Raw genomic sequence first — 28,000 nt, 5'->3', positions numbered from 1 at the left:
ATATTTCATACTTCAGTGACAGATATCACCAGGCTATATAAGAAAGCATAGAGACGTACATCTTCCCAAGAGAGTCTGATGGGTGAATGGGTTGGTGGAGACATTCCTGGTGACCAGTAACTTTGTAGAGAAACAAGAGAAAGTCACTACCAAAAGAGGAGAAAAGGAAGGAAGTTAGAATGGGAGGGAGAATATACACTGTGTCTTTCTATGTAAGTGCCAGAGAGACTTCTTGCTAACTCAGTCAATTAATATTCTTATGGTGCGGTATTAGTGTGGATGTGCAGAGGAATGGTCTGAAGTGTAAACTTCCTGCCCCACTCTGCTGAGCCCCACACTGCGTTACCCATCGTCCACAGAAGCCTGCTTCAGATGTGCAGTAAAGAGTAAAAAAGAACAATGCAAAAAAGAACCATCTTAAGGCATAGACAAAGATAGGAACAAAAACCTACAGAAAAGAAAATGGCAAACAGGGTGCAGACAAAAATTGCACAAGAGTGTAACACAAATAAGGCCAAAAACTGTAGGTAAAACTCAGGCACCAAGAAGTAGTATTCATTAAAGAAAGGAGCTTTAAAAATTATAACTCTTCTAAAATAAGAGTTGAGGTAAGACGAAATAGGACTCAAAAGAAAAGGTCCAAATGTAGGTGGTCAAAAGTGATGTGCCATAGTCAAAAATGTGCAAGAGAAAAATACATCTACTTCATAAGTGAAGGGTGTACTAGAGAAATTCAAAGGACAAACCAAGCCATTTCTGATAATGCAGAAATATAAAAGAAAAAAATAATTAAAATATTTTTAATATTACTATTATGGGCTCAAAAGAAATCTAACATATGTATAATTGACATTTTTCCATAAGAAATATAACCAAATAAATTAAAAATGAGACAAGAAAAATTTGCTAAAATGAATGGAAAATATAATTTATGAATAAAATGAGCACACTGTGATTCAGGGAAGCTGCTACAGAATGATTAACATATAACCTGGTAAACTTACTAGAGTTTAATGGTATAGCACACTGTGGGGTACAGGAAAGAATCAATCCTCCTACACAAAAGAATAAAATCTGGCTGACATCAGACTTTACCAAAGAAGAAAATAACTTAAGGCAATAGAAAAATATCAAGTCCTCAAGGGAGGAATATATAGCTCTATCTGATCAACTACACTCAGAGACCAGAGCACTTTCCCCAGATTTCTGGGCTGACTTAACTTTCAAGGGCTCGTTCAGCTCTAAGGTAGTAGAGGACCTCTCCAGTTATCACTGATGTTAAATATATTGATAGCCTATACGAAGAGGGACTTAGATTCAATTTGAAGTTTTATTTAAAAAAATAAAACAACATGATGTGTAGCTTTTACATGTTTTAGAGCAAATACATCTCTGCCTCATTTGTTTTGTTCTCTCATTGTCAACACAAGCTTTCCCTCAGCACAAATAACATCATCATATTAAGCTGAACTCTCACCAGGGTTTTTAGTGAACCATCATTCCTCCACAACACGGCCGTTGTACAAATTTAAATGAAGTTGAGAAATACTGTTAGCTAATAGTGGTTCACAGACAAAAGCTGTGTGATGAGAGGATAAGATTCTAAATGCAAAGCCAACAACTAATGCTATAGAGTGGATGTCAATAGCCCAGCTTCCCCGTAGGCAACTCTCCTTCTAAACCAGCACTGTCTGTGTTAGGAGCAGTTAAATTTTACCAGGAACAAAACGCTGTAATATTACCAGCAAACATGCTCTCTCATGATTATTATATTTTGGCTGACTAGGGGCCCAAATATGGTCACATCTTAGCACCCAGAATCTGTAAATGTTATTTTATATGATGGGGGGGATCTTCAGACATCATTAAATTAAGGGTCTTGAGACAAGATTAACCAGAGTTATCCAGGTGGGTCAACACACTCACAAGTGTCCTTATAAAAAGAGAGGAGACTGGAGCAAGGAAAATTTACTGTGATTATGGAAGCAGACATTAGAATACTGCAATGATAAGCCAGTGAATGTGGACTGGCTTGTGGGGAAAGGACTGTGATTGCTAATGAACTGATTACTGATGGTCGGCTTATGATCCCCAGCCGTGCTGACTGCACGTGGTGTGGGGTGTGGGAGGCTCATCTGAGGATGGTTACCATCAGCTGAGAGGCAGAAATGGGAAGGGATAATGAATTTCTCCTGTTGGTCTGAGTTACATGCTTCGTTTGAATAAAAGGCGATTGAGATGAGTGATCAGGGTGGCAGTCCGAGAGGCTGTAAGCCCCCTGATCCCAGACTTTTGCCTCTCCTGTTTTTCTGATCTCTTTTACCTTTTCATCTGCGGGCACCTCATTCCTGGGACCTGTCACTATGGTTAATACCAACACTGGCTCCAGAAGCTGGTAAAAGTAAGGATCAGATTCTCCCCTGAAGCTTCCAGAAGAAACCAGCCAGCCCTGCCAACACCATGATTTTAGCCTTAAAACTGATTTCAGATTTCTGACCTATAATAGAAACATAAAATAATAAACCCATGTTGTTTTATGCCATAAATTTTGTAGTAATTTCTTACAGCTACAGTAGGAAACTAATATTTGCCTATTTCATATTCTAAGTGCTTGATAATTTTCATTGACTTTTAAAAATAGTTGGTCTAAGAGCTAAACTGGTATAAATATTAATTTATTTTCCTATTCAGATTTTAGAATTCACACATTTTAGGCCAGAAAGAGAACAAAAATCATCTACAATGACCATGAGAAAAACACGGAGTACCACCACATTCCAGGCTTTCTTGCTCATGTGATGGTACAATATATTGTGAAGAATGGGGGTTAGTTGCTCAGTATCTTACAGAGAAGGAAATAGGCCTTGAGATGACGTAGCTTCCTTCCTCAAACTGTACCTCCTCCAAGACGCCTGTGTTAATTCTTCCCCTCAGCTGGTCTCCCTCAGAGCCTCCACAGGCCCCAGTCACTCGGAGCTGTCCCTGGTGTCCCAGTTGTTGCACCACACTCACTCTCTAAACAGCCGTAAGATTCAACGTATGTTGGATAAATGCATGAATTCAGTAAATGCCAAATTGATAAACAATTTATGAATTAAGTAAATAAGTCCAGAGGTGAAAGCCATGCACCAATCTAGACATTTTTAGGGATCTCCAGGCCTTACAATCCTGTAACCACAGCCAGTCTTCTCAGAAATAAACCCTTTCCTGACAAATGGTCCTTCAAATTCATGAGAATCAAGCAGGCAATTGAAAAAGTAAGCATCACTGATTCTTTTTCCCCAGTTGATTTTAGCTAACCCTGTAGTTAAATTCAAAGCTGCATAAATCTCTCTCTCTAAACTATCTCACAAAATCCTCAGTGTTTATCTAAAGGAAAACATACCATTTCTAGATAAAGTACCTACACTATTTTTTTTGACAACCTACCTTGCTGATAATGTTTTTAGTCATTAATTTCAGATTCAGGAAGAGGGAATTCAGTCATTATTCATAGTCCTACAGAAGTCAGACACATTTCTGCTGAATCAAGAACAAGATAATGCTACATGAACTGAACTGAAACACACATTACTTCAGCCCCCATACGTTACCAGCTATTAAAACAAAATGAGAATGTTTTTCAACCCAATTGTTTACCTAAAAGTCTCTCTGAGGCAGGTTTGACCTTTATATTATGAATTTCACTTTGCTGTAAGCTCCTACATTTATATTACTGCTTAACATGCACTCTTCATTGAAATCATCCCTAACAATTTCCAACTATACTTATTCATGCTGAGCATTCTGCTTAACTACTAGCCTAAAATGCAGTACAGTTACCAGGGAAATACTGCTTCCTGTTATTTCAGGACTGTGAAGGTCAGACCAGTTTCATGTAAGGGGAGCTGAGGAGTCTTCTGGCTTTAGGCTGTGTAGCATAATTTAAATGCTTTCTCTCCACTGTTCCTCACTTACTGTTTTCAGTATTGTTCTCCCCTGTTGATTCTCCTGTGCCTCTTCAACTGAACAAGGTTATTTCTAATGCTCTGCAGCACACAGGAATTGTGTGATACATATAGCCATTGAAATTTAAATGACAAGCAACCCTTTTTAACCAGAAAACAAGAAAATTATATTAATAAAATAGTTCTGCAATCTCCTTTAATCAAGTAATTGATCCCTTACATAAAGTAACTTATTTGATTCTCTATACTGCTTTGAGGAGTCAGATGATTGCTAATTGAGTTTCCATTAAATCTGCACATAATGGTAACATAAACCCAGCTATAGTTTTAAGTGGCTACTTTCTAAGGGAGCATTAAAAAATAAGTGCCACTCTTGCATTTGAGACTAGCTCTGGAGTTAGAAAGACCTGTGTTTGAAAACCTTAGTTCTTAGTTCTATATGAACCCAGGCAGCCTGCCAAACCTCCTTTGCTCTTCATTCAAAAAACTTGAGCATCCCCTGAATTATTACTGTTACTCCTTGCTTATGAAGTTGCAGAAAATTAGCATCCATCTGGAAATGGATCAATCTAGATCTGTATCACACTCCTATCAAAATAAATTACAGGGCTGGGAATGTAGCCCAGCAGTGTAGCACTTGCCTGACAAGCATGAGGCCCTGAGTTCGATTCCTGGTACTAAAAATAAATAAATAAATTACAAATAATTCAAAAGCACATACCCTTTGATCTAACAACTCCAATTCTAGGAATTTTTCCAATTAATGTATTTTCTGGTAAGTAATATATATGATAATACTGAACAAGTTTTAGGATCTATTTTTTAAATTAAAAGACCAGGTATACAGGAGCACATGCAGTTTTTGTATATGTGTGTATGCATGTGTGTATATACATTTATACAAGCATGAAACATTTTCAGCTAGGATGTACAAAATAATATCAGAAGCTGCCTTTCCAATAACCATCGGTTCTATTTGTATTTCTGTCTTTGGATATATTGCTCTTTAGATTAATAAATAAAAATATACTGAAAAGACCCAGTAGCAGATGCAGCCAGAGAAGTTATGTATTGAATGGCACTTCCTGGAACTCTTGGATCCCAGTCACAAGAGGCTTACTGCACAAGTTACAGATGATGTTGATGTGAATTACAAAATATTTGATTAACTGAAACAACAAACTTCAAAGATACCCACTGTCAGGGAGTTACCTCCTTGTTGTAATACACCATCAGTTCAAGTACTTCATTCTTAGTCATTGACCTAATAAAATCTTCAAACTAGGACATAGTAGGCTTACATTAGTTATTTACATTCTAAAAAATGTAATATGATTTAAGAAAATTGTAGACCTTTACTTCAGTATAAAATTTGGTCTCCTTTACATGAGGTCCAATGTTTTGAATTCAAAGCATGATTTAAAAACTGTGAAAAATATTTGTTGATGTCTGATGGCCCCAGGAGTCACGCGGAAGTAAGAAGAATTAGGATATGCCATGTACAGGTACCAAACATCCGCAGTGAGTGTAAACATTATGTCTTAAACATGAGCTAAGGATAATAGAAACAAAAGGAATGTAAATGGGAAGAAGGGGTTAGAGATGGAGAGAAGAGGGTAATGGGAAAGGGAAGAGGATTAAAAAGGAAGCAAGTTGCATACATACATGTACCTACTCAGCATGGATGTAAACTTCATGTACCATAAACATGTACTAACAAAAGAAAAACTGAAATTAAAAAACTCCTTTTGTGGCCAAGTTCATTAAAAAATTATTTTCCTAATCAATTTACAGATACTTCATGAAAATAGATCTTCCACTATAAGACAATTTTATTATATTCTTTCTAGTCTTTAAATTTCAGCCCTCCAAAAGTGGACTTGGAGTCATATTTTCACACCAATTTCACTTACACCAAAAAAGAAACTGAAGCCTACAGTCTAGCTCACATGAAAATGACAGACTCACCCACTTATACATTCTTGTGAGTTTAGTAAAAGGCTCATATTATATAGTTTCAAGGCATTTTTCAGCTGAAGAAAAGAACCCTTTTTAGGGCAGATGATGGTGCATTCAACTTGGTAGAAGGTAAACGAAGAGGAGCTTAGGGTATCACTGCAATGCAGATGCAGTTTGCTCATTGAGAAAGCTCCTGAAAACCTCTCACGAGTTCACTACCTGTCACTGCCTAACTGGACTACAAGTGTCACCTCCCACTCTTGACAGGAAAGAGTTTCAAGCTTCAGATACACATTTAATGTAGAGATTCTAGGAGCAGATGCCATAAAACCAACAGAAATTTTTTTAAATTTCACTAAATATTGCTAGATCCACAATTTAAATAATGTTACTTAAATGTTTATGACACATATTGTATGATAAATTAGAGGATATATGTATAATTGCAATGAAACAGATTAATGTATTTAAATCTAATAACAATCCATTTTTTTATTATCTGTCTTAACCAGATTAGCAACACAAAATTATATTCCCAGCCTAACATACTTCTGTCAATCAATACTTTTTTCTTTCTTTTCTCCAATAAAGTCTCATTTTATCTGCTCCCTACATTGATTGCAAAGATTATTCTCTTCCATTAGGCTTGAAAAACAATAAAACCAAGCCTAAAGCCTGAAAATAGGTAAGTTACCCTAGCCATCCCTTCTTCCAAGTGTTGGCGGCCTGAATGTCTTTCTGCTTTGTTCACATGTCAGTGCCAGAGTTTTTTTAACATTGATGGGCAGGGAGCTCTAGTAGGAACTCATTCAGCCATCCTAAAAACAATACTGAAGAATTCACATTCCAAATAAAAAGGTTTACATTAAATATCAGTTAAAATAACTCCCTCCCACAACTTTATAAAACTGATTTATTTTATAAGCAACCTGTAAAACCAAAGGAAAAAAATACCATATTTTGCCACCATAGATCTTTGTAGAAATATTACTACAAAAAACACAATTCCCTCTGATTTATACATATTTTCAACTATAACTTAAACCTGCTAAAAATAAAATTATTTTTGAAACTCTGTTTCATTTTTTTAAGTAAGACCCACCAAAGTCCCTATTGACTATAAAATAATATTTTATACTTTATTCAAATTCACTTACGTGGCTTTTTCCCCCTGCATCAATTATCCACAGACAAGGAGGTATTTCTGTACTTTCAGGTTCATCTGATATGTTCAAGCACTGCCATTCATGAAGGCAATGGAGAAATACTCAAAACCATAGTATTGTAGATTTGGGGCACGTTTTTAACCCTTACTTTCCTCTGGTCCCTGAGTCTTGTAACCATCTTTTTGATCGAGGTATTTCTCTTATGCCTAACATTTATATTTGCCCCCCCCCATTTCTCACAATCTTTGACCTTATCATTTCCTCTTCGGCCTCCCCTCCTGTCTAATATCTGCTTTGTATGTGGTAAGCCACTTTTAATATGACACTCGGAGATTCCTGCCCTGTGCTATGGTGCCTATGCACAATTCCCTGCTCTGAGTGCGGGCTGTATGTGGGACTTTCTTGTACTCACATAATCCTGCAAAACTTTGGGATGCCTGTTCCATGATTGGGTTACAGATTATTCTGACTCTGTTGTGCTGTGAGTCTATTTTTTCTCAGCTTTCACCACTCCTAGAGAAACTGAATTCTGTAAAGACTGCTGAGAGCTTAAAAGTGCGTCTCTCTATAGTCAGACCTGAGGGTAATCTTAGCCCAGTCAGCATTTGATTGTAGCCTGTAAGACACCCTAATTAGAGTGGGGGCCCCAGAAGATGCAGACTTCAATAAATAAATATAAGGAACTAAAATATGGCAGTTTTAAGTAGATATTCTCAAATTTCAGGAAGCATCAGAATTAAGGGGCTGGGGGATTCATCAAAACAGATTGCTGGGTCCTTACCCCAAAATGACAGTGACAATGCTGGGAGGGGGTCACATTTTGAGAAACAGTGGTTTCTCTGATTGTTTATGTTTGAGATGAGGTCTTGCCATGTTGCCCAGGCTGGTCTCTAATTCCTGGGGTCAGGTAATCCTCCAACCTCATCAGAGTCCACAGGCACATGCTCCCAAGCCTGGCTTAGGAACTACTTTTGAAGGCTATTGCAAGAATCCAGGCATCCTGATTCAGGAAGCGACACTGAGATTGAAAAACTGAATGGGAAGCTATTTTAATAATAACAATAACAATAATCATAGTTAAGAATTGATGACAGGTTGGATAAGGAAGGAAAGGGAAAGATAATAACTGGCTACTAGATTTTTGTGCAAATAGGAATTTATTTATTTCTGTCTGACTCAATACATAGACCCAGCTGTTAGCTAAAGACATAAAATCTGCTTGGTATAAAGTTTTAAATGTATATTTTAGTCAATAGACATATAACAAAAGAATATGAATCATTTCTCTGTTTTAGTTATTTTCATTAACTTTTCATTAACAAAGCCAGCTAGAAGCAATAGATTTTTATGAATTTCTATTGTTTGTATTTTGGTTTACATCTGCTTTGAAAAAACTATCTTTTGTCTACACTCTCTTTTTGTGATACACAGAACTTGTAATTTATGGTGTATACCTATCTCAAAGTAAAATGCTGAGTTGCATTAGCACTGAATTGTTAAATCTTGAACTAATTAGACTTTCACATCTATATCAAAAACAATGTATACTGATTAATATGGAGCACTCATGAAATGTCAGCTAGATGCATAATATATCTTATAATACCAGACTCTTTTTAAAAGAGTAATTGGCTTATGAAACATTTCTCATGCAAAAGAGTTTTGAAAGTGGATTCTTATAGCAGAGGGAGAAGGATTTATTTCATCTTAACACAAGTTTACAATTTAATCATTTTATGTCAGTAACTTTATACAATGCCTAAAGAAAACCTGAAGGTGATGAGTAGGAAATACTATTAACAAAACTAAGTTTCAAATGATTGCTCAGTAAACAAACACAGTCAAGCTCCTCCAAACCCACACACACACACACACACACACACACTCACACACCTCATTTCTACCATTCACTTATTCCTCTATCTCTCATCCTTCTTTTCAGCCAACTTTCTTGAACAGAAAGTCCAAACAATCTACTGCTTCTTCACTTTTTCATTGGTCTCAAACTTTCATTGGGAAAGTACTGAAAAATTTTAAACAACATTCACTTTTCAATGGCTTAAATGTGAAAAAACTTCAATGTCATCATTGTTGCTCATCTTCAATATAAAAAAGTGGGTACCGACCAGATTGAATCATAGAGCTCAGTCATAAGCAAGACTTTTCTCACTCTTTAGGCTTTTGATACAGTTTAAGGAAAGAAATCACAACAAAGAACTGAGACACTAGTGATAATATCTAATAATCATTATTATTTTAAGTAAAATGTAAAAGCCTGTCTAACTCTGTCTCTTGGTGTTCTGAACCTTTTACTCACTGTCCTATAAAAAGAATAACTAAGCAACTTGGGGGCCTCATCAGGAGATGGGTTTTAGGCAATAAACATATCATCTGACTTCTAGCATTTTTCCTTATATGTATACATACTTACATACAAGTGTTCACAAGACACAAAAAACTGAATTTCAAATAAGGTGAAGTGGTATAGCATTTACTGTCCCAACTTTGGCTTCCAAGGCTATGGAGGGCAGGGCCCTGGAGGTCTTATAGTGGTCATGTTACCAAGGCCATTCAGGCCTTGGACTATTATAGGACAAGGAAAAGAGAAAGGGGAATAACTGGACAGGACAACAAAATCAAGGAGGTTGCTCTGCTTATGTCCTATGATTGGAGGGGGGTTGTTGTGTTTTTTTACTGAGGGAAGAATCGATCAGGTGTTGAGCAGGTATAGGCCTAGGTATGAGGAGTGTCTTAGTTACTTCCTCATTGCTGGGATAAAATACTGGACACCCACAAGTTAAAGGAGGAGAGGTTCATTTTAACGCACAGTTCGCAGAGGTTTCAGTCCAAAGCTAACAGTTCTAAAGCAGGGCGATGTGGCAAAGGGGCCACCAGAAGAGAAACACTTCAGGAGGTGGCAGGCAGGGAGCAGAGTCTTTCTTTCTCCTCTTTATTCAGTCCAGGTGCAAGCCTACTAATTGGTGTCACCCGCACACAGGATGTGTCTTCCTTCTTCAGTAAACCCATTACCCAACCCCAGAACTATACTAAACCAATCATGGACCAATCCCACGTCACATACCCATGGTCTGGTCACCTCCCAAAGCCCCACCTCTGAGTACGCAAGGCTTGGGGCTGCACCCACATACAAGAAAAGTAATCAGGAAAGTAAATCTCCCACATCTACCATTTTATCATGTGAAGATGGCAACGACTACCTTCAGAGTCACCTTCAGAGAATCACCTTCAGAGTCACTTACATTTCTTGAAGGAAGTGCTTCCTTATAGAGATGAAATTCAGGCCCAGGAATAGAGACACAGCTAGTTGGTTCTTTGTCCCTCACATAAGGGATCTTTCTCTGAAGCTGTGGTGCCACTGGTGATTTGGAGGAAGAGAAGAAGACAAAAAATAAGGGGAACATTTACCAACCCCACAGTGAAATCATTACCGTCTCACAGATGCCTTTTCTGTTTTTACAAAATAAATTCAGTTTCCTCATTGATTCGTTGCTCACGACAAACATCACACTTTTAGAGATGTGAATAAATACTATGAACGCATGCCATAGTTTCACGCTGACAAAATGTGCCATCAGTGTTTCCACATCATCTTTTCCTTGGCTTAAATAAGAGCCCAAAATAGCCTATCATTTGGCAAGTACTTCCAGTGAACCAGGAACTTTCTTACAATTAACATACAGAGCTTCCTCATCAAAACTCCCATGAAAGAAGACAAATTATTAACTTTCTTCTTGAAAGGAAGAAACTAGTGCTTAGAGAAAATAGTAACTTGCCCAAGGTCATATAGCCTGCAAGTTCATATACCCAGCAAGGCAGGAGCAGGTGTATCTGCCTGTAGGGTTCTGGTCTCCATCCGCAGCCGTGTCCTGACACATGTTCTCCCCCTCCACCCTTCAGCCCACCAGGCCACCTTTCCTTCAGTCTTATATTCTCCTAGTGGCTGAGAATCATAGTTACCCAAATCACCAATAATTCTGTGTAAAACATAAAACTCTGAGACATTTTTCACTTAAAATGTACCAAGGAAGCTTGCCTTACTTAACCAAATTGGCTTTGAGAAATAAGTACTCAGCATAAGTATATAATCTTGGCCATGAAAGATTTCTAATCCAGGAGCCAAAATTTGCCAATACATTTGGATGGAAATCTCTCAATATACTATTTAATACATTATAAAGATTTTTGTTAATCCTCACAAACATGCTGCAATTGAGACATTATCTCCAACTTCAGGGGAGAAAAAGGCTAAGAAGTCAAATAACTTGCCACAGTTTCCACAAGTGAAGAGGTCTGGTTTCAGATTATATTTGTCTGATCCCAAAATTCTTGTTGCAAGACTACACTGTCACAACACCCAGGTTCATATGGGCGTCAGATTTACTTTATCTGCTTCATTTATAACTCCCATATGTATAGTGATACATTGTTTAAATATTGTAATTCTTGGTGTTAGTTTAAAATTCTCCTTCCTTTTATGACAGGAAAGAAATGTAATCTTTTGATAAATAATTTTATTTAATTAGACATAATTTTCTTTAAATATTTACATCTGTCAGTGAAGCCTAGAACAGAGATTGCCAACCTATGATCTGCAAAACAAATCCAGCACACTTCCTATATTTGGTCAGCTCATGAACTGTGAATAGTATTTACATTTTTGAATGGTTGAAAACAATTAAAAGCATATTTCATAAAAAGTATACTTTATGGCACATAAAAATTGTATAAAATACAAATCAGCATCTAGAAAGTTTTGCTGGAACACAACCATGCTCATTTCTTTACATCCTATGGCTGTATGCTCCAAAAGCAGAGCTGAATAGTTCCTACCAAGACCAAACATGGTCTTCATTACTCTACAATGCTGTTCAATGCACTGTCAATCTTAGGAAAAACTCAACAGTAGTTCAAGTGGCACAATATTGTCATGCAGATATTATTTTTTATAGCGCATCTTACTAGTGCATATTCATCACGTCAAAGAGTGCTGTACTTTTAAGGCACAATGTAATAAGGACTATTTTGTTACATAATTATATGCCAAAGAATTGTGTTTACTATGCAATCATGCTTTAGCTGTGTTGCAAGAATATACGTCAACATTACTAGAGTAAGTGTTAGTCACAGTATTTCCAAATCACAGGAAAGAAGTCAGAACAATCAGACAGCTAAAAGACATAATCTCTTCACAGAACAATTTATTCATATGCATAAAAAGTGACAATAAAAGTGCAAAGTAACTAAGTGGCTTGTTAGCCAGAGAAAGCTACTTACTAATGGTGTATTTGAATTGTTTTCTTGCAGCAACCAGAAAGTTGTGTCCACAGAAAACAAACTTGTTTATGACTTCTAGCTTTTTAGCAGAAATAGGTGCTTGAAGACATTAGGTCACTGCGGTGTCATCAACCACTAATTTAAAAATAGGTAAATGATTTCAAGTAGTTTTCCTTTGCTTTTGATGAGTTGACAGATGTCACCAATGCTGCCCAGTTGTTTACTTAAGAAATCAATACTAAGATTGAAATGACCTTTTAAGAACACTCTACAATATTTTTAAACAATATTTTAAAGTTGAGAAAATACCAACTCAGTACAACCTGAAGTGGAATCAGCTAAGATGTTTTGCAATCAATGGTGGCAGAACTATAGGTGAAATAGGAAAAACACACACAAAAAAACCTAGTTGGACAAATCTACAAAGCTTTGAAGTTGACAATTATAGGGAGCAGTTGAAGCTGGAATAACTTAGGTCCTGAGAAAAAAATCTTGCCTGAGACAATTCCAGTCGTTAGTCACTAGGCAACCCTGTGTCTGGTGATACTAACTTTGTCAAAGTATAAAGAAATGCCCCTACTGTTGTTCAGCCCATCAAGAGTAAAAGGACTCCACCGAACCTCAGCTTTGTCTCTTGTCTATATTTTCTAAACCTCCTCACTGTTTTTTCCCACAGGACCATCAAGAGCTGTGCAGGTCACAGCAAATTGACAAATGAACAAGGACTGATGTGGTAAATAAGATTGGTAGGTGTCAGGACTATCAATTTTCTCAAATTTTGTGTGCAAAATTCTCAGGGGAGAAAAGCTCATTGGTAGGTCAATATTCAGTAGTCCTGTGCTGAATATTGGCAAGTATCAGGTGTAAAAATTCAGGCATGGAGGTCTACTGACCTTAAATAAAAAAGACATACGACTCAAAGAGGAAAGAAAAAAAAAAAGAAAGTGTGGGCAGAGTCTCAGGAATCACAGAGGTATATGTATGCAGAAGTGTTTTTGTATGCTTGATTCCTGCAGTTTCTTTTCTGGATGTTGGTTAGAAAGGGTTGTACAACCACAAAGGATTCGTCTCAGAGCATTACTTTAAAATTGAGTGCTGAGAGGGAAAAGGAGGACAAAACAAAGGGACCACCATTAGAGCTTAAACCCTCTAGCTTTGCTCAGATGAGCAAAACAAAAAAGAAAATTCTTTTAAATTGTACATGGCTGGCTTAGAGCACCATGGTACTCCTGGGGGAAGGAGCACAGGCCGGGTGCAGGGACGGCCCAGTGCTCCAGTCCTAGGGACTCAGCTGGGATTTTCCAGCCACCCACCCATGCATGGGCCTGGTCCAGCCTCGGCTGCTGGTGTGCACCACCAACTACAGGCCTGTGCACCTGGGGCCAAGTAGGTGGGACATGACTGCAGTGTGCCCGGGCTCCTGCCGTGTTGTGCAACATGTGTGTTTTTGACACCAAAAGTTTACTCGGTGCAAACAGCACCTGCGCTCAGAATCTGGGCAAAAATGGGACATCCAGTGGCCAGAGCAGGAAGATGGCTGGCCCACCCAGTGCCTGGGGTCAACCTGCCAAGAAAATGGCTGTTTGCATCTCCATTCCTTTCCACCAAGCAAGCTAGATCCCAGGGAAACTTCTTGGGTGTCTCTGCTATGTGGCCCATTAGCCAGCCACACCCACTATACTAACAAGGGGTGCTTCACTAAGAGTATAACAGCAGCCCAGATCAGAAAAAAAAAAAGCCAGCAGCAACCATGGTTGCAGAGGCGGTAATCCCTGGTCTCCTGGGGAGGGGGAGTGTGGGAGATGGAGCCCATTCCCAGATGTAAGGCAGGTCAATGAGCTGCTGCTGGCAGTTCCCCCAGCCCTGAGATGATGGAGTGGAAGCTGCAACCAGAGGCAGAGCCCAAATACAAAGTGGTCTCCAGGTTTTGCTTGGTGTCATTGGTTCAGACTACATGGGGAAAATCAAGCCTATGATTCAGTTTACTTAAAACACTGCTCAAATCACCCCCAGACTCTCATATCACTCAATTGGTCATTATTCCCTTGACAAAAATTTTAAAATTATAAATAAGGGAATCCAAGGATTGTGGGTCTTTTGATACTTATTAAATTCATAGATGGAATTGATTATTTAAAGGAAAAACATTTTAAAAGGCTTTTAGACACAAGTGCGAATGGCCTCTGGGTGTGGCAGCTATAGGTCCACAGTAACGAACGTGCTAGACTGCTGACCTGGAGAAATGCAAAAGGCCATTCATCCTCCTTGCAGGTAATAGAGCTTCCCAGGGAATTTCTGCTCCACAGGAATAAAGCTTCACAGGGAATAGAGCCATTTTCTCTCTCTCCAATTCACACACACACACACACACAGAACCTCTAAATTTTTTCCTTAAGATGATTAATTTAAAAGACTATCTCCATCCTCAAGATAAAAAACATTTTGCCTTTAGTTGAAAAACTCGTATTTCCTAAGATTTACAATGATGGGGATATTTTAAAAAGATTACTTAAAAGAACATAATTCCCATAAATGGAAACTTTGCCCCTTGTTTAAGAAAAGGTGTATTTCAGTGTTAACTTTGGTCTTTTAGAGATAGAATAAAAAATTTCCTCTTTATATTATACAGCTAATAGAACTCTCTTGCTTCAATTACAGTTTTCTTCTCCACATCATATACAGGATATGCTGCTGATTTTAAAAGTTTTGTAAGTCTGTGGTGTTCTCTTTGATTCCTAATAAGCTTGAGTTCCTGCTTTACATTCCTAAATTTAATTGGTAAAGAAAAGCTTTGAAATTTTACAAACAGGTATAAAGGTTTGGAGTGCAATCTGAGAGCACTGGTGTTTAAACAGTCACTTGATTTTGACATCACATTTAATGGCAGACCTGGTGGTGGCCTCCAAAGGGATGGAGGCTAGGATAACTTCTTCAAGTTTGGGTCACCTTATCTATCAAAGACTTATTATATCCCAAACTGTTCAGATCAACCCTGATTTTCAGACTTTAACTATTAATATTAATTGGCTTTGGTCAACTCAACATACACACACTGGGGTCCTTTGGCAGTATTGGGATCCCTTTCAATGGCTTTGGTCATGAGGTACAGACTCTTATTGTTCCCTTTTCTTCAGTTCAACAACAGTGGTTATGGCAATTTTCATCCTCGTGGCAATTACACTGGCTAACTTCTCTGGTGTTGTTGTCATTATCCTCCAGACAAATTAATTCAATCTGCTTCTGTTTTCACAGGTGGATCATTCTAGGTAGGGGAGGCTATGGGACAGCTCCCTCTTCCAAAATATAAGATACAGGTTTCTCACCATACAATCAAAATTCAATTACAAAAACAAAAGGCGGAATCTTTTCCTATAAAATTCACACCTCATAATAGACTTCACTTGGCAATATACACAATTAACTTTTAAATTCTACAAAAGATGGAAGTACAGCAGCAGAAAGAAAATTCCATCAGGTACAAGAAAAAAGGCTAGGAAGGTCCTTTGGAGAGATCTCCACACTGGACAGTGGAAGGGACCCAGTCTGCTACTTATTTGGTGTTGAGGATATACTTGTGTTTGGCTAGAACATGCTGTCTGGCTGTATCATGAACTCAGATCCGGAGAAGTAGTTGACAGGATGAGGCTAGATCCGACCTGGAACCTATTGAAGGAATTGACCCAGAATGCCCAGCAGATGGTAACCAAAATGGGAATTAAGGGTCTGAATAGATGATAACAGTACATAGATTTAACTGAGGTAAGTTACCAGTATTCTTAAGACAGAAAAAACATACAGTTTGTATATTCATATAGATGAATGATTGTATTCCTTCCAAACTCTTCTAAGCAATATCTGCTAATTTATGAACAACAAAATCTGACTAGTCTATTTATAATGATAAATTACTAAAATTGTAATAGTTACTATAACTCAATTTGTTCAAAATATATTTGAGTTCACTCTGATTTTGTAAAGATGTTTGTTCTGTTGTTACAGTTGATAAATTGTGTCAACTTGAGTCTAGAAGCTTAACTAAATAACACAGTAGTTCTATGTCCTGGGGTGAAAAGGACATGGCCTTCCTGCTCTGCAATATTGTTGTGTCAATTTAAGAAGTTTAGGTTAACTATGTAACTAAGCAGGGAGCTGGGGGCCTTACTTTGTATTCATCCTGAGCCTGTGCAAGAGGAGGGCCCTGAGACAGTATGGGCATGGGTGGACAGCCAGCATACACTATAAGGGAGGAAAAGAGGTTTGCTTTCCTCCCTTTTTGCTCTTGCTGCTTTTGCTATCTTTAGCCACGATGAACTGTTGGCCTCTACCATGTGCCACTCTGCCTTGGAGCCAGCCATGTATGGACTGAAACCTCCAACAGTAAGCTAAATAAACCTTTCCTTCCTTAATTTTGGGCATTGGGTATTTTGTCTCAGCAAGAGAAAAGTAACCCAGACATTTGTGTATTTATTTGTCATATTCATAAACAACCATTCCCTTTTTTATTTGAGCTCAACAATTTTTCCCTTTTCCTCTTTTTTCCTTTGTATTTTTGGATGTTTTGTTCATAATCCAATTTTGTTTTGTTTTGTTTTTTTCATAATCCAATTTTGGTTACTGACATAAAAGCATGCTTCTACCTGGGTTACCAGCTGGTCTAAGAGGTATCAAAATTGGTTTTCTCACAGCTTGTCAAAAAATTCAAGATAATTAACAAAAATCCCTTAGAGTGGGGAGAGATTATTGGACAGGACTCCAATTGGTGAATAGAGGAGTGGCCAAGAGGAGTTCAGTAATAAGGAGCCCCATACTCTCTTGGGAGACACCCTCAATAACTTGGTCATGGTCAAAAACTAAAGTTTTCCAGAAAAAATACAGTAATATTTTCTCATAAAAGATGCTCTTAGTACAAAACTAAGGTTTTCACCTGTGTATGACAATTCATTATTGTTAATCTCATAGTGTATTAAATGTATTCATGATTCTAGATACACAGGTCTTCCAAAATGTAAAACAGAGATTGCTTACAGTAATAAGACTTTTCTTTTGGATTCAGACCCCTGCCTTTAACAAAGAACTTATGTGATGTATCTCCTATTAAAGAACAACAAATTATGTAAAAGCTTATGTGTTAGATAGAGATGATTGATTAAAAGGATTATGCTATGTCAAAGTGGAAATTTAAGTATGTTACAAAATATCATGATTGTCATGCTGCAATGTTATATACTGTTTTGATTTCTAAATTTCTGTCAAAATATGTAACTTGTGTTAACATTCTATAGGAATTTAAATATTAGAATAACCATGGTTGTTAGAATATAACAGCTCCATTTTATGTTTGAAGATGTTTGATATTTAGATAAGATAGTAATATTAAACTTACTGCCTCCATTACAATGTAACATCATTAATCTTCTCTTCTGGATGTTTAACAACTGAGATTTGGACACCAAAAATTACAGATAGATTATCTAATAGGATAGCTAATATTTGGCCCTAGCCTTCCAAAGTCAATGAGGTCCCAGGACATAAGAGAACCTCTGCTGCAACATCCTTTACATTGGTTGAGTCTCTGGTTTTCTGATCAAGGAGATTATGGGACCACAAAAGAAATTGATTCAATGATGTATAATATGCCTAAGGAGAATCATCAGGAGAGAAAAAAAATCTCTCAAGCTTTCACAGAAAGCAACTTGGTCAAGCAAAGGCCATGACTCATCCAGATGGCTGACAGTGACAGTAGAACTAAGAGGTGCTGTACTTGGTTCCAAGGTAAATCCTGAGGAGACTTAACTGACCTTGATAGATAGCAAAAAATTGATTAGTATGGGTCTCACTTAAACTTGGTCTTAAACATCCAGCAGAAAAGTATAACCACAAGATGTAGGAAACAATGCCATAATAATACGTTAGTTGTAAAAGGTTCAAATCACTAACTTCTGACAATTGCCAGCTATACTGGTAACCCACTACTGCTGTAAATTATCGGACTGTAGAGAGATAACTTGCTGAATACTGGTACCAAAAATCTTTGGACTGAAAATCGTTAGCCTCAACGAGTAAGTTCACTCAGAATGGAAAAGGCTGATGAGGTCTTCTGCAAAGGACCTCCAAACACAGCTTCTCCAACTGCAACTGAATACCCATCACTTACACTACAAAAGAGAGATAATTATACATTGTGCTATCAATAGATATTTTGTGAAAAGTATCTGAAGGGATCATGTTATTGGATTAATAGTTTTAATTAACTGTCAACAGATCTGTTAAGCTTTGTCAGAAATCAAAGCTGAATATTCTGACTTGCCCAACTACACAGAAATTTGATGGCAAAGTTTCATTGATTCCCCCCCTCCCCCAGGGAACAAGACCGAAATTTTTATAAATGAGATAAATCACACTGAATTACTATTTCTGAACATTGGATGGGTTTGGAAATTTGCTTTTGTGGAGACTTGATGTTTCATCATAAATTAAACATGAAAGCTCCACTGCAAAACAGCACCTTCACATGACACACTGCAACAAAGCCACTTTGATAACTAGTGCTGTGTGAAACACAAGTAATGTCAACTTACACAACCCTCACACTGTCAAGTCTGAAGAAGCAGGTCTCTATCCTCAAATTTGCAGTAGATATATTTTCCAAACTTAATTATCATTCCAGTTCCATGTTTGGACCTTGATACTAAGGCAGAGGAAATTTCCATTAATTCAAACACCACTTAACTGTTAAAATTGAGTATTACCCCTTTAAAATAATTAAATACTTAACATAATAGGCTGGTATTATAACTGCAGTATAATGCATTCAAGTGTTAGTATATTTTGAATTTCACTATTTGTGAAAATTGTTTGCTCATTGTGTGAGTATAAAACAGCCTCATTTCCTATTTTTTTGCCTGATGAATAGTTCTTCATTCTCCTTCTGATTACAATAGCCTTTATTTTTGGGTGAAACCTCTTCAACCTCATTTCTCAGTTGAAGTGTATTCTAAAGGAGGATCCTCATCAGGCTATTCTTTGAGAAAATCACATTCCCTTTTCCATAGTAATTCTCAGTGGTGGGCATGTAAACCAGTGGGGGGGGGGGGGGTGGCAGTGTTGGGATATTGCTGGAACTGCTGAGAAAAATGGTTTTGTCTTTACCGTAGCAAAATGTCTGAGGCTTTTGAGGCCACTTTACCATATACATGAGAAGTGAAAGCAGTGCAGCAAAACGCAAAACCATGAGATATGGAATAAGACAGCTTCCAACCTCAGCAACAGGATTAAACATACCTAAAGCCAGTTTAGCATTGGACCCGCAGTTAAATGGCATGATGTACCTTCTTTTATTTAGCCACACCTGCAGTTCACTAGGTTCTCCTTAATGCAGCTACTCAGTCACTAAAATTGAAACTCCCTATTTGTCTAAATTGGACCTTGTAAAAGGTTTGTGCAACCTTCAGATCCTTCTCCTTTGCCGGGGGTGGCGGGGTGTTACTGGGGATTGAGCCCAGAGCCTTCTGAGTTACATCCCAAACCCATTCATTTATTTACTCACTATTTTTTGAGAGAGGGTCTTGCTAAGTCACCAAGTAGCTAAGGCTTGAACTTGAGCTTGAACTTTCAATCCTCTTACCTCAGCTTCCTGAACAGCAGGGGATTATAGGCTTGTACCAGCATGCCTGGGGCTTCTGCTGCTTCCTAACGTCTGGTGTTTAAAGGACACATTGTTCTGTGCTCCTCTGCCTTATCTATTCACAAATAGCGCACCACTAATGTCATTTGGTGAAACCTCTTAAAGGACCCAGCACAATGATTAACTGAGCTACTCTTGCAAACATATGCTATCTGCAATGACTTTAAAATTATTCACCTAAAATTGGATTATTAATGCTGAGTTTTTGAGAATACAGCAGTTAAGATTTCATTTTCAAAATGAAATAAAATTGTTTATCTTAGTTTCTTCGAAGATAGCTTTACCTAACTGCTCTACTACGCAGTTTAGAAAACTATTAAAAAAAAAAAAAAAAAGAAAAGAAAACAAATATATCTTAGGTCCTTCCTTCTATGTGTTCCAACAAAGAACCAAACCAAACCAAAAGGACGAGCAAAAGCATATTCCTTTACCTCTGCTTCCCACATATAATAGTCTATATGAACTGAATTATTAGAATTCCTACCAGAGTGAATGGCATCATGCATAATTAGAGGAAAGGGGAAAGAACAAGTTTAGAAAAACTACCTTTATTTTTTATTTCTTTTTCAGTTACATACTTTTGAACAGGGATGTGTTTCATTATTCAGACATTCAGGCAATGTTGACTTCATTAGTGTTGACAGAAAAGAAGCATAAAAATGCAAAACATCATTGGCCTAACCTGAACATACCTGCATTACCTATTATTGACCAGTTTGTGTTGCCAAAAGACTTATTCCTTGGCATTAAAATGGAGCACTTAAAAATATTGCTAAAAAGCAAATGTCTACACACTGGTCTTTGCAGCAAATAAGGGTATTTATACTTTTAAAATATTTAAGTCCATAATTGGATTAATATACACACCTTCTTATGTATAAGGAATTCAGATCATATAAACACTGTACAGTCCGAAAACCCTACTGAGAATAAAACTAAATAGGCTTATGATAAGAAATACAGATATAGCATGTATTTACAAATATCATAGACACACAAATTTGGTCAAATACTGTAAAGAAAGAAGTGGTTTCACATTATAATGGCCAAAACATCCATCTACCTTGCTCAAAGCAAACAAAAACAAAAACTCAGTATGTAACTCCTGTAGTTTAAGACACTGTGACAGTATACAAATACACAGAATGGAAACGACTGACCAAATTATACAGCAAGTGTTTTCTAGGGTGAGTGTAGGTCTTAAAAATGAAGAAAAGATCACTGATAGGATTCAGAGTAACAATAATAAACAATGTCCTGATTTATGGTGTTCATACGGGTGCCTAATTCATGAAAAACAATGCACTGAACTTTTGGCTAATAAGAAAAATAAATTATAAAGTACAATTAAATCCCTGTAAATGTAATAATGAAAAAAATGTGATTCACTTACTTTAACACATATTTTAAATGTTACCTTGAGACAATAAAAATAAATAAGCATACTTGGAGGTACACACTTAAAGACAAGAGATGCATGGAAGGAATAAGTAACATTTCATAAATGAAAGATGAACATGAGATTGGATCAAAATAATTTTCTTTCCAGTCAGTCTTTTTGTTCCTTCCCAAAAATTCTGGCTAGCAGAATGTGACAAAAGTACACCTGTGTCTTTATGGCTTAAAACAAAGCATGCTTGAAAAGTGGAATGGGCCTCCTTTTTTACAGAACTGTTACATTGTTCATATGCAGGCACTTCAAAAGACTATGGAGACAAAGCACCTGACCCATCCTCTCCAAAATATTTTTCAACCATTACAATTATACTAAAGAGTAGGAAAATTCCAGAGAACTAGCAAAGTTGAGTACAAGAGAATAATGTGTACAGAGGGAAACCGAGTGACCCAGTTTTTATTGCTGGGGGTCTTTTAATCGAAGAACAAAATATAAACACCATTGCATGGCACATCCAAAGTTTTCTGTTAAGGGAAATGTAATTACTCAGCAGTAGGTTTCAGTGAGATCTCCTCTGGCTTTAACCTTATACCTTGCAACAAGATTCACATTTATTTATTTTCCTTAGCGTACTTAAAAAAAAAAAAACAAAAAAACTCCACCATATACCACTTTTCAATGAGTTCATTTCTTGCTATTTAACATACATTATTGTGTGGAAGCATAAAGTTACATTATACAAATATTTTTGCATTTTAAAAAATAAGCACTTTTGCCACTTCTGCAGCACTGTACTTCACGTAGTGGTGCTACAAAAGCAGAACTCACATCTCCCACACTTCCTGTGACACATCCTCCTCCACCGTCTGCCAAGCCGCAGAGTGGTCTCCTCAGTACCTCTGGGCAGCGACTGTACCATGATTCCACAGAAACAATGTTAGAATGACTCATGAATAACAGTACCATCAGTAATACTGAAATCAATGCAAATGTCACAAAATATGAACTTCTCAAAGGATAGCCTTTTTCTTTTTAAATATTTGGGGGGCTCTTTTCTCTACTGCATTATCCACTAGGAAGAAAATTCCTGCTTGTTTATGCTCTTACAGGAGATACAAAAACCAAATTAGGTATACAGTTGGTTGACAAGATACTGTACTGCTCACTACAACAAGAGCTTCTGAAGAATGTCTTACAGAACTGTATTCATCAATACCACCTCATTGGTCCATTCCATTTACTGATGAGCAACGCACTCATGTTTTGACAAAACTTTAAAGCTTCCATAAAAGTTAACAATGAAAAAAATATGAATGTAAGACAACAACCACAAAATGAAGTATGAAAGTATGACATATTTGTTTCTAAGAGTGAGTCTTTGAAAATATATGTGGTCACTACAGAGATGATTTTAATCACAAGACAGCAGATGCACATGTAAGTAACTCCCCACGGCCTGTCTGCCTCCAGTCATTTGTGGCGTTGTATGGTTTTCCTTTTCCTTCGTTTGAAAAAACAGCAGCACCTGCAGATGAAGGAAACATTCTTTATCATAAAAGTATGAAATTCTGTATCATTTTATTGTTTTTGTCTTTGCTGCTCTTATTTTGTTACTTTTTTCTCTTTAAAATAAAAAACTAAAATTATCAAAGGCTGAATCACATTAACCTAAGTGTTCTAAAAAGCAACAAGCTAGTGCAATATAAACAGTGAGCACACCAGTGAAGCAGAGATTAGCCGAACTACAGCAGAGTTACAGTTACATTTCCTCAACATGCCTTTTAGTTACACCAACATTCCACACAACATAAAAAGGAGCCACTAAATTCAAAAGCTTTGCGCCAAGAATCTGAGAAGTTGCAATACTCTGAATCCAGCTGACTAGTGACACCTAATGTAGGCTGCTCAATACTCTCTGGCCCTGGCATGCAGTTATAAAGTTCAAAGCCTGTAACCTCGCCCTTTCTTCCTCATATTTTATACATGTTCCAAAAGTACTGACAGAATAATGACCCACTACTGGGATTTCATTTTCACTCAGAAACAGTTCACATGCCAAAGTTAAAAAGAGAAATCCAAAATACATTCAGCAAGGGGCTGAGGATTTAGCTCAGCGGCACAGCGCCTGCCTGGCAAGCGCAAGGTGATGAGTTTGATTCCCGGTTCTGGAAAAAAAAAGCAACAAAAAAGAAAACAAACAAACAAACAAAATACATTCATCAATGAACACTTCCCATCATATCTACAAACTGAAAGACAGAAAATACATTGAAAAGAATGCCAAGACTGGCACTTTTTAATTCTTTAAGCGTTAAAGAATGTCAAGTTTAAGTTATTTTAAAGTAAAATTAAATCATTTAAAAGAGCATAATCAAAATGACACGGGTTTATAATTCAAAAGTTATATATTCAAAGTAATATAGTCCTCCTTTTTATTCCTAGGTGAAAAAAAATCTAGATTTCCGAGAGAACTGGTTCCTCTCACAGTCTCATGACCAGTCTCCTAGTCACAGTGAGACGCAACACATCCTAGCTGCCTGGAATGATGCTGAGGCTGCTATAAACTGGAAGTTAGTAAGAACCACTGCAAAGCACCCACCCCAAAAGCTCAAAATGAAAATCAACCTGTTTTCTTCCCCCTGTTCTACTTCTTCTCCTCAGACCTGCTCCCTCCACATATTCTAAAAGCCCAGCATTCCTTCAAATAAAGGTATGAGGGTACGGCTTTTTTCTTCTTCTATACTTGAAAAAAAAAGTCAATTTAGCTGTTATGGCTTGTGCCTAGATGTTCCCTTAAAGCCTCATGCAGTCATAGGAGAGACTTTTGCAGAGTGTAGTTGATTCGTGGTGCAGTGCTAGGCGTAAGGGTGGGTGATTACTAAATCAGTCCACTGATTGGTGTGGCAGCACCCTAACTCAATAGCCTGGATACAACGTAAGAGACAGGAAGAAGCTTGTCTTTCCTCCTGCTTGCCTTGCTACCTTCTGCCCACTGTGAATGGCTGCCCCTCTGCCATGCCACCTCCCCTGGAGCCAGCTGACTCTGGACTGAAACCGCCTCAAACTGTGAGCTAAATAAACCTTTCCTCCCTTAACTTTGGGTGTTGGGTATTTTGTCTCCTAAGACATTATCAGAGCATCCAATATAACAGGCACTATAGCAACCCTTAAAAGTCACCTCTACTTACTAAGCTTGAATTTACTTTTGGTACATGCAAAAAACACATTGGCTCTCTTTGAATTTTCCCCTCATGTCTGGTGTGCAAGTGTGTGTATATTTTGTTTCTATCATCAAAAGCCGTCAATTCAAAGACCATACATCTATGACCTTATGAAGATGCTTTTGTAATTCTTATCAATCCACATTCATTAAAGGGTATTAACTCAAGGTCTACAAATTAAGCATAATATATGTACTAAGCATAATATGGTAAAAGTTAAGCTGTGAAAAAAATAGTATTTAGGAGAAACAGGCCAAATATTTACAACAGTATATTTGCAATATGAAGTTTAAGAATCTGGTCATATTACAATGGAAAGGTATTAATTACTACATATATATATATTGAATATTAATTATTTAATGGTTAAATATTTAATGCAATATTTAATAATATTTATTGTTCCTAAATACTACTACCTGGCAATTCAAATCCAAAAGTACATTCTTAAAATTTGTTTTCTATTAAAAAAGTATTTTGAGTTATGTAAGCTTTTTAGAACAGGAGACTTAATAGAAGTTTCGACAAACAAGTGCAAGCTCCAGGGTTTCCACACCTTTATAAGTGATCCACATGCCTATTTTATTTTTCTATCATTACTTCCAGTTCTGAGAATCAAGTTCTCATTTCTTAACCTTTCTCTTGATAAAATAAGCTTATTGAATTCAGAAAACCACGGCAAGCATTTATTCGAAACTGAGTAAAATTTTTAATTGAATTCTCATGGTAGATGCCCCTTACTCAAACACAATAAAAAAAGACAACTATTTTTTCGAAATAAACCCCACTATACAGTATACTCTTACAGTAGATTTGCAAAAGCTGGCAGCTATTAAAGTGACTACCAGCAGAGGGCAGCATTGCTTTATACACTATGAATGTACTCAACTATAGAAATGCTCAAAATACACATTTGGGAGTTTACAAATACACTGGTATTTTAACCTGTGGCTGATTTCTTGATACAACAGTCACTTCTAAAACAGCTGGTTTATAGTCTTAATGATTAATAAATGACCTCATCTCAATAACATCCAGTACTGAAGCACTCAATATGAAACAGTTCTGGTTGATAGTACTCTATCATGTTATGGGTTTATTTTCCTTTCATTACTACCACTTTGAAATTCTTTTACTTGTATACTTATTGTCTCCCTTCACACTAGAATGAAAGCTTTATAAAGACTTTCTCACAAATATATCTCAACAAATTAAAATTGGCACTCATTTAATTTATTGAATAAATGATTTGCCTCAGAAATTTAACAGTTTAAAAAAAAACCCTTATCAAAATTCTAAAGCATGTTCTAAATCCAGAGTTCTAATCTATTGGTAACAAACTCTAGTGAAACCTCACCGAATGACTCTTTTAGTGCCCACATGAGGCTGCTTTGAAGAAAAATGGCTAACACTAGATTCCAACAAGAGTCTCAAGTCCCACAGGTAGGAAGCACTGGTCACCAGCTGTAACTGCCGGTTACCCCTCTGGTTTCCTCACTGCCTACCAAGCCTCAGATCTAGAGCTCCGCGGAAAATAAGTGGACCCATGCCTTCCTATAACTGAACACCACAGATACTATGTGCATTCTGGGCTTCAACTTGTACGGTTTAGGCAAAGGTGTGAAAAGAATGCAATGTTAGTGCTTGGCATGGTTAAACAGGGAGGGATGGGAAGGGATTGAAGGCACCAGTTACCTTTAATAATTACTGCGAATAGCAGCAAGGGTTCCAAGAATTAGCACATACCAGTTCTTACAGATTATATGAACACACTGCTTCTATGAATAAATTCAATTACCTGAACTTAAAAAATTATCCACACCTATAAAACTGTTAAATATGCTTTCTGCTTCTTGCTTCTGGCTGCTCAGTGACTATATTTTCTTACACAATGACTCACACTCTTCAGATCTATACAACTGACAACTACACTGGAGAAACTGCTTAAGGTGACCAAACATTTAAAGCAAATACTTATTAATCCCCCTCCTCACTGCTTTTTTTATAATTCCTACCTGGTCCGAGGGGCCAACATGCTCTCCCAAGTCAGCTTCCTGTTCTGACATGAAGTAGCTAACTTAACATTTCAAAGCTGTATCTCCATTCTAAAAATCCTTTGGGAATAAACAATTTTTTTTCTGATAAATTCTAAGGTTGTTTCTTTAAACACTATTAGGCAGAAAGCAGGAAATGACCATGGATCAAAGTCTGGAACCCTTCGGAAAACAGAGAAGGTAATGGCCAAGGTTCTGGTCCTAACATTCCACCCTTCTGGCTGGCAGACTCTATCTTCCAGAAGATACTCTCTTAGGACTCTGGAACCTAGGCTTTCCTGACCTGGGTTGATGATACAGAACCTACTTTTATATGGTGACAAAGGATTTTTCCACTTGAAGTAATACCTAAAGTTATTTTATGTCTTTTGGATCTCTTGACTTAAAAAGAGAAAAAAACTGGTTGAGCAAGAAGAATTCAGATCAGAGAGACAGGGATACACAGACCCCTCCAGTTTCACCCTTCTCATCCACATGCAATTAGCCTCGCAGTCTGGGATGACTGCAAAATTTTCCCATCTGCTCAGCCTGAGCTCAGAAACTTTCACCTCGCCTCCACCACTTGTTGTTAGAGCCTTTTAAGAGAATCCCAGTCTTAAGTCAATCTTCTCTCCAACCTGCCCCCTTCAATACCGGCTCCTACTCTATGTCCACACTCATCTCAGTCTCATCTTCTACTAGGGAGGATGGGGAAGAGGGAAGGAGTTAATTAAAGCAAACATTACTTGCCATTTTAAGAAAATACCACATCGTCTTTCATATCCCTGTATCTTTACACATGGTCTTCCTTACACCTAAAATTCACTTACCATCCTCCAAGCACCAGTTACACAATTTTTATCACTTTGTACTATAATTTTAATGCTTTTCTTTCTCACTAAAATGATCTCTTGAGAAAACACTGGTTTGCTAATCTTTACAACTCCAGAGATTATGACAACTTGAGTCTCTTAAGTGTTCCCAGAATGAACAGACCCAGACTTTATCTTAATACACTTTTAAGAAACCATTTAATCACTAGAGACTACTGACCTAAAGTATAAGTTCTCTATCTATATTCATAGGAAATTTCAATTTCTTAAGCCACTTTCTACAATTTGATGAATGCCAGGAAGTGACACAGCCTCACAACTGCTGCCAAATTAATTTTCCTAAGGCTCAACCTGACTGTACTGCTTCCCGGTTTTAAATCATCACAGCTTGCTTTCCTTGCACTCACAAAGATAATGCTGCATTCCTTACTTGGGAGCCACAGCCCTCTGAGCCTGGGTACATGGC

At 37.3% G+C, this 28,000-nt stretch overlaps 1 protein-coding gene across 8 annotated transcripts in view; it reads right to left on the bottom strand.

Moving 5' to 3' along the window:
* Positions 1–20,583: 20,583 nt before the first annotated feature.
* The window catches only part of Csnk1g3 (casein kinase 1, gamma 3), a 61,722-nt gene continuing 54,305 nt past the window's right edge, over positions 20,584–28,000 (bottom strand). For all 8 annotated transcript variants that reach the window (XM_005409308.1, XM_005409311.1, XM_005409310.1 and 5 more), the window contains one exon: positions 20,584–22,972. In XM_005409308.1, the coding sequence (XP_005409365.1) occupies positions 22,918–22,972 (55 nt within the window). In that variant the 3' untranslated portion in view covers positions 20,584–22,917. The remainder of the gene's footprint in view (positions 22,973–28,000) is intronic.

This window comes from Chinchilla lanigera, unplaced genomic scaffold, assembly GCF_000276665.1.
Source record: "Chinchilla lanigera isolate Chin_1 unplaced genomic scaffold, ChiLan1.0 scaffold00120, whole genome shotgun sequence".
Lineage (NCBI taxonomy): Eukaryota > Metazoa > Chordata > Mammalia > Rodentia > Chinchillidae > Chinchilla > Chinchilla lanigera.
This window is presented reverse-complemented; position numbering and strand designations above follow the sequence as displayed.